The sequence below is a fragment of the Procambarus clarkii genome, chromosome 41, assembly GCF_040958095.1.
Source record: "Procambarus clarkii isolate CNS0578487 chromosome 41, FALCON_Pclarkii_2.0, whole genome shotgun sequence".
Taxonomy (NCBI): Eukaryota; Metazoa; Arthropoda; class Malacostraca; order Decapoda; family Cambaridae; genus Procambarus; species Procambarus clarkii.
In genome coordinates, this window is record NC_091190.1 from 13,622,694 (window position 1) to 13,640,669 (window position 17,976).

Below are 17,976 nucleotides of genomic sequence, written 5' to 3' on the forward strand. Positions count from 1 at the left end.
TAACAGTTGATTGATTAACAGTTGAGAGGAAAGCGAAAGAGCAGAGCTCAACCCTCGCAAGCACAACTAGGTGAGTACAACTAAGTGAGTACACACACACACAATTGTGTGTGTGTGTATGCTGTAAATTAACATCTAAGTGTATATCTACACAAGTTTTTTGTTTAAAGAACGTCTGTGGTGAGGATTAGTAGTACTCTAGATTTAAAGTTATATTACTAAATACTTTTACAAGCCAACTATTAACACTGTAAACACGGTCAGAAACCTGAATAAGAAAAGTGTGAGTAAGAGGCGGGAAGACCCACCCCATGAGTGGTTGACTCACCTCGGGGGGTTCCCGGGTCACTGTCGCTGGCCAGGGCGTGGGGGGGGGCGCTCCTGGAGAGTCTGGGCCTGGACGCCCCCCACGCCCACACCACCCCCCACACCCACACCTCCCTCACGCTCCCCCTGGCCCCTCACAGCTGCTCTTCCACGGGCGAGGGGTCAACCCCAGGCAGCAGGATGGACAGTGGTCAGTCAGGTCCCATTATGGTCATACGCCTGAAGTTCAATTATTTGTTATGGTTGGAGGTGGGTGTTATCGGCGGGTCGTGGCCGTCGACAGGGCCCCACTACTCGTCAGTAAGCTAGGCAGGGGCCAGTCGCCAAACGTTATAACCACATGCGCGGGGCGTATATACCGCTTGTCGGGGGGTCGATAGTGGTTGGTGTCTGTATGGTGTACCTTGAGCAGGCCCGCTCCTCAATATTGCACCTGCCACTTATTAACCCCCCCACCTCCCCTACACCTCTCACCCTGTATGGGCGGAAGGGGTTGGGGGTGGGGGGGGGGGACAGGTAAGCTCCTACGGCACTTGTCCACTTAATCACACCCCTTAATTCCCCCTCCCCCTTCTACTCACACATCCCACTACCTTACCTTGAGGTTACCTTGAGGTGCTTCCGGGGCTTAGCGTCCCCGCGGCCCGGTTGTCGACCAGGCCTCCTGGTCGACCTCCTGTTTGCTCCTTCTGGAGGAGGTTGCACCTTCTTCCATTCATTGATACTCGCTGAAAAATAGTTAACCTTCAATATTTTTGGTGGATGATAACATGATTTTTGTTACACTAGAAGAGCTGTCGGGAATAGGTTAATCCAGGAGTAGTGAGCTCTACTAGCTCTAGTACCAGTAAGCTCTAGAGAGAGCTCACTGGAGTGTGTGTGACGGGTTAAACCGAGGGAGAACTAACGCTACGAGAGAGGCTCTTGACCTGATCTACTCGGACAAGAAGTAATTATGCAGGCGATGAGTCACAATAACGTGGCTGAAGTATGTTGACCAGACCACACACTAGAAGTTGAAGGGACGACGACCTTTCGGTCCGTCCTGGACCATTCTCAAGTCGACCATTCTCAAGTCGATTTGAGAATGGTCCAGGACGGACCGAAACGTCATCGTCCCTTCAACTTCTAGTGTGTGGTCTGGTCAAGAAGTAATTATGAACCTCACTATCTGCACTTAGTCTCTTCGGATCGTAATCTCATCAAAGTCAACACAAAATGGGCAATCATTTGACTCGGGTTCTTGTGGCAGTGTGTGTGTGGGGCCCGGGGGCAACATTTTTGTTGTACTGTGCTTGTTTGTTCTTTTTCTGTGACTGTATTGGGGCAGTGGAATGGTATCCTGGCATCCATGGACTCCACGGACGCGCACCCTTCCCCCCCCCCCCCCCCACACACAGATCAAACTATGGGAAGGGAACTATGAGGGGGGGGGGGGAAAGCGCCAAGCCATTATGACTATATTGCACTGGGAAGGGGTCAGGATTAGGATTTGGGATGGGACGAGGGGAAGGAATGGTGGTTAACCACTTGGACGGTCGGGGATTGAACGCCAACCTACATGAAGCGAGACCGTCGCTCTACCGTCCAGCCCAAGTGGTTGACACAGACCAAAGAGCCAGAGCTCAACCCCCGCAAGCACAATTAGGGCAAGTACACACACAGATGCCGAAGAAATATAAGAAAAATCACTTTCGCAGAGTGGTAGACGGTTGGAACAAGTTAAGTGAGTTAAAGAAGTGGTGGAGGCCAAAACCGTCAGTAGTTTCAAAGTGTTATATGACAAAGCAGCCCGTCCTCCAAAAATTGGGGAGGTAAATGTAACAGCACAAGTAAGTGCAATTATGTACTATTTATAGCAGTCAGGAATTGTACTTATTTTCACTTAGTATTAAACCGTACTGTCAAATTGTGAATATTTGAGTTTACCTGAAAAGCTGAATAGAAAACCACAACCTAACCTAACCTTCTTAGTGTTTGAAGATAGTGATGGAGGAGATGGAGGTAGTGACAGGTGGAGGAGCGGACACCACCATCATCATCATCACACAACCACACTCACCTTTGCATTGATCTGGGCCCACACTTGCCAGGGAAATCGAGGCCGCTTCTCTGACGCTGGTGACGCCACACACCTACGCTTACTCAGTTCGCTGCTGTTGCTGCGGCTCTTGTATTGCGGGTGTTCCTGCTCCTGTTGTTACTCTGGTTGCTCCTGTTGCTACTTCTGCGCCTTTTATTGCTGCTGGGCGTGCTACTTGCCCCTAGTGGTGTTGGTAGAGGGGGGTTGAATGCTGTTGCCGAGGGGTGTAACGAGCGGCGATGGAGGTCAAGTTTGAATATGGATTCTTGGAGGAGTTGGCAAACACCTCCGACGGCTGGAGACTTGCAACACCCCACCATACTCAGAAGGAAGAGATCTGTAGCGAGTGCTGCTGTCTTGGTGGGGCGGAGGTGGTGGTGACGGCACTGTATGTTGCTTTCGTTACTCACCACCACCACCACCAGTCTTCATCACACAACCATGTGGCTGTAGTCACGGCTGTGGTGGTGGGTGGTGGTCACGGCTGTGGTGGGTGGTGGTCACGGCTGTGGTGGAGGGAGAAGCTGTGGGATTTGGGACATGTTTATTTTCGTGGGCGAGTTCCCCCTCCCTCTGCTCAATGTGAAAGTTGTCACTTGCTTGTTTGCTGGCTGCCTTCTTATGTGCCAGTCTGTCTGCCTGCTTGGCTGGCTTGCTTGCCTGACTGACTTATCTGCTTGTATAATTGTTTGATTACCTGCACCTATGCTTGTTTACCTGAGTTATAGCTTTCCCGGTGGCCTTCCTGCCTTCCCGGTTGCTTGCCTGCCTTGCCGGTTGCTTGACTGCCTTGCCGGTTGCTTGCCTGCCTTCCCGGTTGCTTGCCTGCCTTCCCGGTTGCTTGCCTGCCTTCCCGGTTGCTTGCCTGCCTTGCCGGTTGCTTGCCTGCATTCTCGGTTGCTTGCCCGCCTTCCCGGTTGCTTGCCTGCCTTCCCTTATTTCCTTCAGTAAGACAACAGGTGTTACCTTTAAGGGGTAACGCATACCACTGTATTGGTGAGGTAGTATGTGAGCGTTCCGAGGCGCTCTCGAGCAGTTGTGGCCGAGAGAGTAAAGCTGGTGTGTGTGGTCCTCTGGGCAGCAGCCTCACTTCCTAAACATAACTGTAAGTACTAGATTATTCCTTAACCTGATGCTTGCGCTACCGCACTAGTGATTGTAATGTTATTGTTTGGTTTACGGAGTCGCCTGTATCATTGTGCTGCTGCTGTGTGGAGCAGTGACCTTGACGTGTGCCCGCCACGTGGAATTAGGTTAGGCCATGTGGACGTGTGCCACATGGAATTATGCTGGCATTCAAGGGAGGTAATGTTTCTTGTGTGGGGTGTTTTGCCGGAGTGGTTGGCGTTGACGCGGGGTGAGCCTGGGTCAGGCACACTGCTGCTACCGCCGGCCGCCCCGCCGACCCCGGTACATAGTGCATTGATTGGAAAAAGTTGGAGGGAGCCGTTCAAATGTGCCTTCCTCCCCCCCCTCCCCCTCACCAGGCGCTCTGATTGCCGATGCACTAGACGCTTGTCAGTCTGCCTACCCCGCCCCCCTTCTCTTGCCCTCCCCCCCTTTGCCCTGCCTGCTCTCCATTTCACCACAACCCCCCTCCCCCCCCCCACCTTTCCCCTCACCCGCCACATTGCTAATTTCCATGACAACCGCCTGCGCTCATGCTTGTGGTGGCTGGACGGAGGGGGGGGGGGGCGTGCCTGGAAAGGGGGGGGGGATAGCTTCCACTTTCGCGTTAAAACCACTTTAGCTCTTTTGGCCATGTTGTTATACTGTACAGTGTTGTTTATGCTCTTGTCGACGGGCTCTTCGCTTATCCGATTCTCCATTATTGGAACTGTGCAGTGTAAGTTTGATGAGTGGTGGGTGGGTGTGTGGTGAAGGTGGGTGGTGGGTGAGTGGTGAAGGTGGGTGGTGGGTGAGTGGGTGTGGTGAAGGTGGGTGGGTGTGTGGTGAAGGTGGGTGGGTGTGTGGTGAAGGTGGGTGGGTGTGTGTGTGGTGAAGGTGGGTGGTGGGTGTGTGGTGGGAGAGTGAGTGTGTGTGGGTATGGTGGAGGGGGTGTAAGTTTAGGCGCGCGTGTGTGATGGGTTATCTGGGGCGTGACATAAAGTAAACCAGGGCATCACTGCCTCGGCTGACATGACTGTCCTCTCCCAGGGCCGCTCACAGCCTCCCCCCCCCCCTCCTCCCTCTCCCTCACCGCCTCCCTCCCTCACCCTCTCCCTCACCCTCTCCCTTACCTTCTCCCTCACCTTCTCCCTCACTCTCTCCCTCACCTTCTCCCTCACCCAAGATCCTTCACACATATTTGCCTCTGACTTTGCCTAGTCCGAGGCAGACTACTTGGACTGAAGATCAGTAGAACAGGTCTAACAATTTACTTAATGGACATAATTAAAAAAAAGGCCTTAGAAAAACTGTGGCGATTTCAAAGCCTTAGCACAAAGTAAGATTTTAAAGGTTGACAAATGTTAATCATCTTGTTTGTTAAGCTGTTGACTTAAGACAGTTAAGCACCAGCTGTGTCTGGGTACAAGTGACAGGATGAATAACCCAGCGGGTTTTCTTCCTATTGGGGAGTGTTGTACATGCTGCTATGGCGGTGTAGCCACTCGTAGCCACACGCTGCTATGGCGGTGTTAAAAAGACCCACTGCTTGAAAGATCCCGTAGCTGGTGGCCTAAGATCCTCGATCTTAGATCTTGAAAACCCAGCCCGCCCACTCTCTTAAAAATAACTAAATTAATATATAAAATAAAAATAAATATATAATAAATAAAGACCCCTAAACAGAACATTAAAACATGTGTGAAAGCATCTGCTTCATACCTGATTGATGGGGGGTTTGGGAGTTCTACTCTCCCCAAGCCCGGCCCGAGGCCAGGCTTGACTTGTGAGAGATTGGTCCACCAGGCTGTTGCATGGAGCGGCCCGCAGGCCCACGTCATCTCCATCTTCTTTACACCGAAGAGATGCATTACTCGCTACATCCTTGTCGAGTGGCCATCAAGACCCTGGCCAGCTACAGCTGTATACCCACTGGTCTACTGGTCCACTGGTCTACATGGAATGTCAGGCCATTGAGGTGCTAAATATTAGGAGCAATTCATATGACCAGTACACCAGCGTTTTATTTTTAGGGCTAGTGCACTCTATTAGGTTAGGTGGAGGGCTTAGTTTGGTGGGTCGCGGCCTGCTGAATACCTCTCCCTTCACTTCACCCTCCCTCCTCTCCCTTCCCTCCCTCTCTCTCTCCCTTCCCCCCCTCTCTCCCTCTCTCTCCCTTCCCCCCCTCTCTCCCTCTCTCCCTTCACTCCCTCTCTCTCTCCCTTCACTCCCTCTCTCTCTCCCTTCCCTCCCTCTCTCTCTCCCTTCCCTCCCTCTCTCTCTCCCTTCACTCCCTCTCCCTTCCTCTTTCCTCCCTCCTCTTCCTTCCCCTCTTCCCTCATCTTTTCTCTCCCCCCTGCTCTTCTCTCCCCCACTAATTTTCCCAGTTAGTGTGTGTATAAAGAGTAGAGGGGTGGGTCGGGGGTTTATAACCATGTAGTAAATGGTGGAGAGGACCCAGCGTGAGGGACAAGTGGGCCGCCGCTCTCACGCTTGTCTCAGCGTCGTTTGAGACCCGTGTCCAAGTATGAAGAGGACGGACTGCAGCAGCATGTAGGTTTTAGGGAAACAATAACTACACACAGACAATCCGTGTGTCAACACGGATTGTGATGTCAACACATAGTGTCAACACTATAAACAAGTGGCTGGCCTCTAAACAAACAGACGTAGCTGTACTACAACTGGCTACCAGTACACCAACAAAAGAAACCCCACACAGGAGGAATAATTGCCTGCGATTGAAAGTCTGCTCTTCAAGGACTTGAACACCTTCGTTGTCGCATCATGGCCCTGGGAGACGGGGATGTGTTAGCATGGTGTAGCTAGATGGATTGGTAAAGATTTAGCCACCCAAGAGGTGGCACGGGCATGAATAGCCCGTAAAGCTCAACACATGTACCTAATATATTACGTAAACCCCAAAACAGTGCGGGTGGGAATGAGGTGAAGGTGAGGAGGAAAGTGGGTGGAGCCCGTGGGTGGGTGGAGCCCGTGGGTGGGTGGAGCCCGTGGGTGGGTGGAGCCCGTGGGTGGGTGGAGCCCGTGGCTGGGTGGAGCCCGTGCCAGGGTGGAGCCCGTGCCAGGGTGGAGCCCGTGGGTGGGTGGAGCCCGTGGGTGGGTGGAGCCCGTGGGTGGGTGGAGCCCGTGCCAGGGTGGAGCCCGTGCCAGGGTGGAGCCCGTGCCAGGGTGGAGCCCGTGCCAGGGTGGAGCCCGTGCCAGGGTGGAGCCCGTGCCAGGGTGGAGCCCGTGCCAGGTTGGTGGAGCCCGTGGCAGGGTGGAGCCAGGGTGTCGTGGTGGTGGTGTTCCCCAGCCAGGTACAGTGAGGATGGCGCTAGGCATAATGCGTCACATTGTTGTGGAAGGCAGGAGCCTGGAGCTGTTCACCCCCGTGTCACAGTGGCTCCCAACATTTATTATACACGTGACCAGAATCTTTATATTCGAATTAGGTAATGGTCAAGTAACCCTTGACCTTGTCTGGGCTTAACGACGTCTGTGACCCGCATGCTTATGCCTCATGTAAAACAGGTGAGGAATCCCAAGGCGCCTCTGCTTAGATCCGGGTGAAGCATGCTGGCATAGCAAGACCTTTACTTAGCCTTACAACCCTGCCACTCCAGTTTGATGAGTTGGAAACCTTCGTCTTGTAGAAACACTTTAGTTGCAATTAAGACGTTTAGCTTACCTGGTCAAGGAGGCGGCCTGGTCGACGACCGGGCCGCGGGGACGCTAAACCCCGCGAAGCATCTTAAGGTAAGGTGAACTTCTTGAAGATTCCTGGGGGCTCTTGTCCCCTTGGTCCATATACCGTGGCGGTTGCCTTAGTACCCACGTCGTATTGCGGTGTTCAACAACAGATGAGCTTGTGATGCGTTGAGTTTAATATATATTAAATGGTTGCCAGTGATTGTCTCAAGAATTTCCGAGTGCTTTGACCTCCACCTTCAAGACGGTCTTGACCTAGACGCTTCAGTAATACTAGCAGCGTTTAGTCATTATGCGCCCGATCCCCGTCTCGTGAGTGGGTAGTAAATAATATTAGCAATAACAGCAACAATAATAATGTTAACTAATAATAACAAAGATATATGCGTATTATAACCCAATAATAGCATTAACAACAAGGAGAACAAACACTGTCGATGACCCAAGAGAGAGCGAGAACCCATACATCAAGAACCCGGCTTTTGTAAAACAAGTGAAGTGTGTGAGTGGTTGAAAGGTGAGACATGCCGAACGGGTGAGGGATGGGGTGGGGGGGGGGAGTGTGAGGGTGAGGTGGAGGATGAGGGGGTGGGAGAGGGGATGGATGAGGGAGGGAGGGAGGGGACAAGGTAAGAGGTGCTGGAGACGCGATTGTTGTTGTTCAGTTTATTTTCTAGGGCAGACGGTGGCAGATATAATGAGGGGGCGGGGGGAGGGGGGCTGGCGTCCCAGCACCAGGATCCTCACCCCTCACACCTGTCTAACTCAGACACGCCTCATAACACCACCTGTCACCCCTCCCCCACCCCACCTGTGAGAGGCCACCTGTCGCCCCCACCCCCCTTACCTTTTGCGTAGTGGCTATTGTATAAAATGAGTAGCTGTAGCAAGAGTGGGTGATGATCGTAGATGAAAAGCTCAACATGTGTCTTGATGAGCAGGTGTGGGAGCAGTAGCAGAAGGCATAGAAGCAGAAGCAGCAGGTAGTACTGAATGTGAGCACATGTCCTATTGTTCAACTCAGAACTCAGATTCCATAATTAGCAGCAAAAGTAGCAGGAACAATAACACGAGGAGCAGAACTGATGTAGCATCAGCAGTAGTTATAATAGCTGGATCAGAAGCATGGACAGGTGTAGTAGCAGCAGAAAAAATAGACGTAGGAGCAGCAGCAGCAGATGATTAAGGTGATGCAGGAGTTAAAAAAGTGTAGCAGCAGGAGCAGGAGCAGGTGGTGCATGAGGAGCAGGTGTGTAGCAAGCGTTGCGGGCGGGAGTATAGCGGGATGTAACCTGGGGATTAATAGGTGTGGTGGCCACCACTGGGTAAAAACTTGTCCAATATGCGCCAGGAGGAGGGTACCCTCCCTACCTTGTCCTCTTCTTCTCCCTCCTTCCCCTCTCTCTCTTATCCTAATAATTTATTGTATTCACTCCTCTCTCTCTCTCTCTTTCTCCTTTACTAGCGCCTCTTAATTCAGGGCAGGTGTAGGTGTGGCCTGCTAGCTATCTTCCCGGAATCTAGGTTCACCTAGACAGTTTGATGTAAGGACTCCCACCCTACTTGTATCTATAGTTCCTGTTTCTCAAATTATGTCTTGCTATAACACTCCATTATTCATTGTTCTTCCCTCTCTTTCGTCTCTGTATTGTATTGTATTCTGTGACCTCACATGTAAACCTCTGGTTCTCGTTGTGCTTATAGTTTACAGCTCCTTTTGGCATAGTATTTATATGCATATACTGCATGACTGGTGTTTATCTGGGGGCTACTGTACGCGCCTACCGAGCGCGCTCTTCACCCACTAGGGGTGTTGCTGTCTGCTCTCCGGTTTGTTCCAGTTGATCAGTGATAACAGCCATTTCTCATTTACAATATTACTTTATGGTAAACATTTGGACTTGTTTATTTATCCTGCTGGGTTTATCACCTGTGTGTACTCACCTAGTTGTGTTTGCGGGGGTTGAGCTCTGGCTCTTTGGTCCAGCCTCTCAACCGTCAGTCAATTGATGTTCAGATTGCTGAGCCTACTGGGCTCTGTCATATCTACATTTGAAACTGTGTATGGAGTCAGCCTCCACCACATCACTTCCTAGTGCATTCCATTTACTAACTACTGTGTGTGTGTGTGTGCGCGCGTGCTTGGGTATATACTCGTCTAGCTTACCTAATGGTGCTTCCTAGGGTAGAACTACAGCTCTTGTGTCCCCGCGTTCCTTCAGCCTTCCCCCCAGCAACTCTCAGATGTATTACTTCATTACCCCGACACGGAACAAATATTTTAATGTGCCCGTGGCTGATCTGAGGCAAATTTTGGTTGGTGTTCCCCTTGTCAGGGACCGGGCCGCGGGGACACTAAGCCCCGAAATCATCTCAAGATAACCTAGGTGAGCAGGGGTATCTAGTGAAAGAAATTGTCGCCATTTGTTTCTGCCTCGGCCAGGAATCGAATCCGGGTCTTTGGGACTACGACTCCCGTACGGGGGGAGGGGAGGGGGGGGGATTTGTGTGCGCGCGTGTTATGTGGAGGGTGTGCAAGCGCTCACGCAAGCGCACTCGCACGTGCGTTCGTTCGTGCGTGCTTAGGTGCTTGGCTGTGTGATAGAATGTGTGTGTGTGTGTGTGTGTGTGTGTGTGTGTGTGTGTGTGTGTGTGTGTGTGTGTGTGTGTGTGTGTGTGTGTGTGTGTATTCACCTAGTTGTGCTTGCGGGGGTTGAGCTCTGGTTCTTTCGGCCCGCTTCTTAACTGTCAATCAATCAACAGATTTTACACACACACACACACACACACACACACACACACACACACACACACACACACACACACACACACACACACACACACACACACACACACACACACCAGAAAACAGTCCGTAACAGCTGTCTTAACTCCCAGGTACCTATTTACTGCAAGGTAACAGGGGGCACCAGGGTGAAAGAAACTGCCCATTTGTTTCCGCCACAGCCGGGGGATCGAACCCGGCGGATTACTCGAACCCAAGGATTACGAGTCCCGAGCGCTGTCCACTCAGCCACAGGCCCCTTAAGATGTGCGCGTGCCTGGCGTCAATCAGACTTTTCAGTCCACTTTTCTTCTTCCTTGTTGCTCCTCTCAGCCAGTGTGTCATCTTGGGATCGTGTGTGGCTGATAGGAAGGTTCAATTTCAAGTGTGTTGCGGCGCGGGTGAGGGTCTCTTGAGGATGGGGGGGAGGGGGGGCTGGAGGAGTGAGAGACTCGTGCAAGGATCATTGAATGGTGGTTGTGTGTGGGGGGAGATGTGGTTACCTGGTTGATGGGGTTCTGGGAGTTGTTCCTACTCCCCAAGCCCGGCCCGTGGCCAGGCTTGACGTGTGAGAGTTTGGTCCACTAGGCTGTGTTGCTTTGGAGCGGCCCGCAGGCCGGTAAAAGGCAGAGGGCAGGACAGGTCGGTGGTAGAGAGACAGGTCGCCCCAGGAGGCTGTGCTGACCGCCGTCAGGTGTGGTAGTGTTGGTGGTGGGTGCTGGTGTGGCACCTTCTGAGGCTGTGTCGTATTTGATGCCGTGTGTGTGATGGTGTTTGATTACCTGTTGGCACTTGTACCTTGTTCTGTCTTCTGGTAGTTTAGTACCTGGTGGTGGCATGTTGAGTTCTTATTTGATTTGAGGGAGGCGGGTTCTGTTGTTTGATGTTTACTAAGCACAAATGCTTATGATTGGCTCGCCTGGTGAAATTTTTGGGAGGGGTGGGAGGGGGGGGGAGGTGGTGGTTATGGGTGTGGTTGGGTGGTATTGGAGGGACAAATGAGGGGGTGACTGGTGGGTGGTGGTGATGGGAGTGTGCGTGCGGGTGTGCTTGCCATTATTTGTTAGTTGGTGCTGCTTAAAGCTGACTGCTGACTGGCTGTGTGTGTGTGTCTGTGGGGGCTGTGTGGGGTTGATAGCGTTCTCTCTCCCCTGCCCTTACCCTGCCCTGTCCAGCCCAGCCCTGTCCTGCCCTGCCCAGCCCTGCCCTGCCCAGCCCTGTCCTGCCCTGCCCTGCCCTGCCCTGCCCTGCCCTGCCCTGCCCTTGTCTAAATCAGCTCAATAAAACATTCTAATATGACCGCTTAAAATATCCCAAACTGTGTGTGGCTGCGTGGCATATAGTTACGTGTTTTGTATCATATCATCTTCCTCCCTCTCTCCCTCCCTTCTCTATCCTATTATCTTTCCTCGTTAACCCGAGCTCTTTCAACCTTCGTAACCCATGACACAGATCGAGCCTCGTTGCAAACTTCTGCGTTTCTTGAACATTTCGTTAGGCATGTTTTTTTTATACGTGGGATCTCTGCCACCTCCTTATTGACATGTGTGTGTGTGTGTGAGTTCATGTTGTTTCCTCTCACTCATCTTCCTCCTTAAATCTTTACTCCCTCCCGTCTTCCTTGCCTTTTTTCAATGTCTTGCCTCTCTCTTATACTCCTTCGTTCGCTGTAAATTTACATAGCATGTAGTCACATATATGATTTTTTTTAATTTAAAATATTTGTTTCCTTTCGCAGGTGTGTGGAGCATGTGTTGCGTGTCCCCAAGTGAGGGTGAGTATGATGCAGGTTTGGGAGCCTAGCTGCCCAAAACTGGTATATTGAAAGTAGATTTGAGTGACGGGTCTGAATATATGAGTTGATGCACATTTGAATATTACTCATATTTTTCAGCGTAAATGAATAAACAGATATATGGAAATGTGCGCTCGTGGCTGTTTTATATAGATACAAAATTAAATATAACTCATAGTTTTTCCATCACGTAATTTACAAAATCAATAGAAAAATACACACGAGCCAAGCAGGTTGGCTGAGGTGATTAATCCTCTAATTGGTCCCCTGATAATCTCTGCTCACATTGTGCTCAATGTATTTCATGATTGTCGTCATGAAACTGAAAATAGGGTTCCTGCTGCTCTTCTGTCCTCTGCTGCTACTGCTACTGCTACTGGAGTTGCTGCTTGTGCTTCGGGTGGTACTGGCGGCGGGTCTTTTAATGGTGGGGTCCACAGGAAGCATGAATCTCCCATTGTAGTGGTTGGTGGCAAATTTTCGATGACGCGAAATTTCGGTGTGGCTGTTGATTACTAGTTTGCCAGGCGCAGTTTATGGCTAGATGGGGGGGTTGTGGGGTGGGTGGGTGCTGGGGCTAGGTGGGGGGGTTGTGGGGTGGGTGGGTGCTGGGGCTAGGTGGGGGGGTTGTGGGGTGGGTGGGTGCTGGGGCTAGGTGGGTGGTTGTGGGGTGGGTGGGTGCTGGGGCTAGGTGGGTGGTTGTAGGGTGGGGGGGGGGGTGCTGGGGCTAGATGGGCGGAGGCAAGGAATAGCACCATTCCTTCCCCCCCGTCCCATCCCTAAACCTTATCCTGACCCCTTCCAAGTGCTATATAGTGGTAAGGGCTTGGCGCTTACCACGGGAGACATCTCCCGTCACGCAGGGTGCAATTGCACCTCTACAGATCTCAAGTATCATCTATTGATACTGGTAATGGCTCAAAAGGGCCGCCACTTACGGGCTATTCATGCCCGTGCTACCTTTTGGGTGGCTTAATCTTCATCAATCATGGCGCTTACCCCTGATAGTTTATTCCCACTCCTCTGTACTGTAGTACATTTCCGTGACCTCTTAAGACAGCGGGGTACAGGGACCACCATCTCAGCCTATCCACAGTACTTGTACACAAGAAAAGGAGGGAAGCGAATAGGTAAAAATATATATGTACAAACATCTGATAAGCAAAATCATTATATACAGTAAGTACTCTGTAGCCTAGTTATACAGAAGACTACTTTTTAGTGCAATGGTAATGACAGCTTCACTTTTCATCTATAGCCATAAATATGCACTATAGGAAATAGTAAATCTTATCAAGCCATTAAATACACATAAAAGGGGCAATGTAAAGTCACAAGGCAATCATTGAAATAATGTTTTGGATCCTATGCCCCTGTTACCTAGCAGTAAAATAGGTACCTGGGTGTTAGTCAGCTGTCACGGGCTGCTTCCTGGGGGTGGAGGCCTGGTCGAGGACCGGGCCGCGGGGACACTAAAAAGCCCCGAAATCATCTCAAGATAACCTCAAGATAACCTCAAGTCATAATTATATCCCACAATATCTTCACCTTTGTTAATGCACATTAATGACACTATGTAAAAGACACATCGAACACTTTTATGTAGCATACATAAGTTTGTATATTTATATATACGTATGTAGCTTAGCCTAGCATTTTAAAGGCATTACAATCACCTTCTGTGGTTGATTGTTCAATAAATCTCTGAACTATATGTTTGACAGACCTCTCACCCTGTCCATGAGGACAGAAGAAAATGTATATATGTTGGTTAGCATTGTAAATGTGTGGCTACGTCTGTGGTAGAAAATAATAATAATAATAAAAATATCATCACTAAGTAATCAAATAATCAAACTTAAAACCTAGTTAGATTATCCAGCTTAATGGTCATTAACCTGAGTAAATATGTGCTCCCAAGATGCTCCGTAGTAACTAACGTAAGACAAAATATTTGTATAAATCAAAAAGAAAATGTAAAATGAAAAAAATGAAAATGCAAAAAATAACATAAGCTACAATATATGTACATTGTGTAATAGTGACGTTTCCACGGCAATAAAGCAAAATTAACGTGGAAGTCGCCCACACATTAAATAACGCTAATAATCATATTCACTGATCAACACAATGTTCATAAAGATTATAATTCACTGTCAATCACTACCACACAACTTGGGGCAGAAAACACCCCAAGCCTCAGTAATATATATATCATAGAAAACAGTCATCTCATCCTAGCAATGAACATACAGTAATATAAATTTATATTTTTTTGCATCTTAACTGAGTGGTATAGCGTGTGTGTGTGTGTGTGTGTGTGTGTGTGTGTGTGTGTGTGTGTGTGTGTGTGTAACAAGGCCCCCTTCCCACTACGGCACTAGTGTACACAGTACTGCTGTAGTGGCGGGTGACGGCTATGCACTAAGTATTGGAGAATAGTGGGTAGTGAGAGGTCCTGGAGAGGATGGGGTGGTGTAGAGGGGGTCCAGTGGGGTGTGGGTGGTGTGGGGGTGATGTAGAGTGGGGTGTGGGTGGCGTGTGTACAGGTAGTAAGTGACGAGGGGTGGCGACGCTGGTCTGTGCTGTACATACCATTGTTACCCAGTCATGTGTTGTGGTTTGGGAGGGCGGGGGTTACAAGCAGACTGGCTCGCTCGTAAATCATGGCCTTTGTGGCGGGGAGGATACGACGCCCGCGTCGGCTTAGGTAGGGGGGGGGCTCATTATGGACACGTGGGTGTTGGGGGGGATCATTATTGACACGTGGGTGGTGCATGGGAGGGGGAGGGGGGTAGAGATCTGGGAAAGGGTTGAGGTGGGAGAGGGGTTGAAGGGGCCAGGGCCACTGGCACACCGTGCACCATAACCTTCACATAGTGACACTGCCGTAAGACACCTTGACTGTACTCCCTACAACGGAGACCGAGAAAGCTGTCTTAATAACACGGGAAGTAGTTGAAGGTCGGCAGATTCGTGATCTTCCACGGGAAGCTTGCTGTTTTCCGGTTGAGGGCCGCAGTGTCTTAAGTTGGCAACTTATGAATGTATAGGTGATACCTTTGGTATATCAACTTGACGAGTGCTGTTGTGAAGTTCGCGCCAGGGTAGGCTCTGTAATGATACTAATAACATAATAAAACATGTCTGTTATTGAAAATTAAAATAGAAAAGGTTCAGTTATCCCCCAACAGTGACAACATACACGGCTCTCCTTCCCGCCAGCATGTGGAGATGTGGCGTGTATGTGATATGTCGTCACACCTCGTGTAGTCACATGTCCGTCAACATATTCTCACATCGCTGACTCGTATTCAAGACTGACTCACAGACATCACATCGATCTATAGTAATGATTATTTCGCAAAGTAACTATGCATAAACACCTGTGTTATGCATAGTATCCTGAGCTTCCTGTCTCCACATTAGCCACCTTCCTTGCTCCACACACTGGGAACTCCTCCTACACCACCTTCCTTAATATGAAGGCTGGGGTTGGCCTTGACAAGCGCCGTGTCATGGGGAGTAAACTGGCCAAAATTGATGTTGGTAGATGGGTTCTTCCCTGGATCAAAGGTCACATGTCCAACAGGAAGTCACTTGGACTGTTTCAAGGGCACAGGAGCGTTGGTTTAGCAAAGTCTTTGATCAAGGCTCCCAGCACAATGGCCTCGGTCCTGTCTAGTTGTTGTTTTAGATTCAGCTACTCGGAACAAAAGTTCCAAGTAGCACGGGCTATGGTGAGCCCGTAGTGGACTTACCTGGCACTGGAGCGGTGCCCTGTGGCTGCTTGAGCATGAACGGCGTCCTTATAGTGTGTGAAATGCTCCATTTACCCCCCACACAGGCACGTCTTGGTGCAGGGTTGTCAATACATTGTGCAAGATCACTCTTCAGATAACTCAGGATCACACAAGCGTTGATCTCATCTTGTCATTGATTGATATTGTATTAGCTACTGCTTTCTTACTCTTGATTATTTTTCTTAATTTTAGAAACAACAGATGAAGGACATTATTTCCCCAGAGCATTGATGTTGAGTGCGCGTGAGTGCATATAGGTTTATCATCATTAGTAACATCTTTATTGACGGCTTTGTGCTGGTAGAGTCGTCTAAGGCGACCCTCCTATTTTGTGCATCAGACTTACTTTTAACCTCGGCTTCCTCCCTATCTATTGGTAATTTCACCTGTTCAGTGTTCTCAGTGTAGTGGTGCGTTCGTGCATCCCTGTGTTTGGTGTGTCCAGCTTCCACTGTTGGTTTTATTGTTCTGCTGAACATCTCATCTTCGTCTAGCATCAATTACTCCAATTGTGTGTAATATGTAGTTACGTCTCCTGAGTTGAGCATGTGCGGGGCGGGGCCCACACTCTTACCTTTTCGTTCACCTCTAGGGCCCCCGCCTGCAAGTAATTAGTCTCCTGGTGCGTTTGATTGATTAATAAAGATTAAGCCACCCAATAGGTGGCACGGGACATGAATAGCCCGTAACTGGTGCGTTTATACCTCTCAGCTTTTTAAGGCCCATCTCTTCTATCTCGTGTGTATGTGCATACACGCGTTCTGGTCCCTCCTGGACCATGTCATGAGAGAGACATAGTAGTAATAGTAGGCATCTATCAGTCCCGAGTCTCTAGATAGATAGATAATAAGTTAAGTGACAAGCAAAATGGTGTGTAGGTACCAGAGAGGAGGCGAGCCAGGGGGAGTGGAGAGACAGCTGAAGGGGGGTGAGTGACCTTGAGGGACTAGTGGTGCTGTGTCTGCCCTCGCAAGGTTACACTACGAGGTCAGTTGATGAAGGGCACCGTGTTGAGAGCCTCCCACCACGCCAGTCAACTTCTTCTACCTCCATACTAAACAAGTCTTGCTACATCCAGGTGCCGCCAGCGGCTGATTGTTAGTGGAGGTGTACTGTAGTCTAAGGACGCGGGTAGGGGAGGTTTTATGCCCGGAACTTGGTGGGAGGATGGTTGTGTGCGCGGAACGTGGGTGGGAGGATGGTTATGTGCTCGGAACGTGGGTGGGAGGATGGTTATGTGCGCGGAACGTGGGTGGGAGGATGGTTATGTGCGCGGAACGTGGGTGGGAGGATGGTTATGTCCGAGGAACGTGGGTGAGAACGCGGAACGTGGGTTATATGCGCGGAATAGGTATGGGGGATTTATGCGTGGAACTAGGGAAGTCGGGTGTGTATGTGTGTGGAACTATTGAGAGTAAGGGGTGTAAGTGGGACTGTGGGGGGGGGGTTAGAGGGGATGGGAGGTGCGTGGGTCTGTAAGGGATGGGGGGGGGGTGAAACTGTGGGGGGTGCGTGGGACTGTGGGAAAGGGGGGGGGTGTGCCAAGGAGAATTTGAGCAATGACTATTATCACATTGTCTGGTCCCATTACTGTGTTGACTATACGAATACCTATTATTACAACAGTTGTTACACCTTTTATTACTTCAACTTTCAGGTCTTTGGGCATTTCACAGTTCTTCTAGTTCTGAAGTACAGTAATCTCTTTAATTTATATGTTTTAACAATTGCATTAAATTGTTGAAAGCCGTAGTCGGTAATCTTTCCTTCAAGCGTCATTGGCGAATCAATCCTTCAATCAATCAACCAATCAATCCTAAAGACATGCTTACCAACTCCAAGGATTGCCTTACCATGAATGCCTGCATCTAGACGAACCCACCTAATCTGTCGGAGCCGATGTTCATTAATCTGAGCATACATTCAAATTAGCTTAAAGTCCAGTGAAGCTCCTTGGTTTAGACGCTGTTGACGATAGGGATCACATGGAGGTATTAAAGATGTGTTAAGGTGATAAATATCCCCGCCTTCCCTTCCACTTCCTGCAAACTCATCTCAAGAGGCTGGTTGACGAGACCACCAACCAAGAGGCCCGGAGCCGCTGGGATATCAATCCCCGGAACCACCTCAAAGTAGCCTAAAGGTAGGCCGGCCGTCATTTCTTGAGCTGTCATGTTTTATTGGCTTGCTCATGGTTCACCTTCTTGATAACGAGGAGGGGAAGAGACCTAACGAGTCATCGTGAAAATGATTAAGATTCGTGTATATTAGGATAGGGAGTAAAGCCCATCAAGGCATCCAATGGTGTCCAGTAGTGTGTGTGTGGTAGCGGGTGTGTGTTCCAGGAACAGCAAGAGGAACCGAGGTG

General features: G+C 50.0%; 1 protein-coding gene across 6 annotated transcripts in view; it reads left to right on the forward strand.

Annotated features, from left to right (window-relative positions):
* Positions 1 to 17,976, forward strand: part of LOC123761033 (histone-lysine N-methyltransferase ash1) — a 126,984-nt gene that overhangs the window by 103,645 nt on the left and 5,363 nt on the right. For 5 of the 6 annotated variants that reach the window (XM_069339361.1, XM_045746875.2, XM_045746876.2 and 2 more), the window contains exon 7: positions 11,749 to 11,784. The exons of the other annotated variant lie outside the window; for it this stretch is intronic. In XM_069339361.1, the coding sequence (XP_069195462.1) occupies positions 11,749 to 11,784 (36 nt within the window). The remainder of the gene's footprint in view (positions 1 to 11,748; positions 11,785 to 17,976) is intronic. 6 annotated transcript variants of the gene reach the window in all.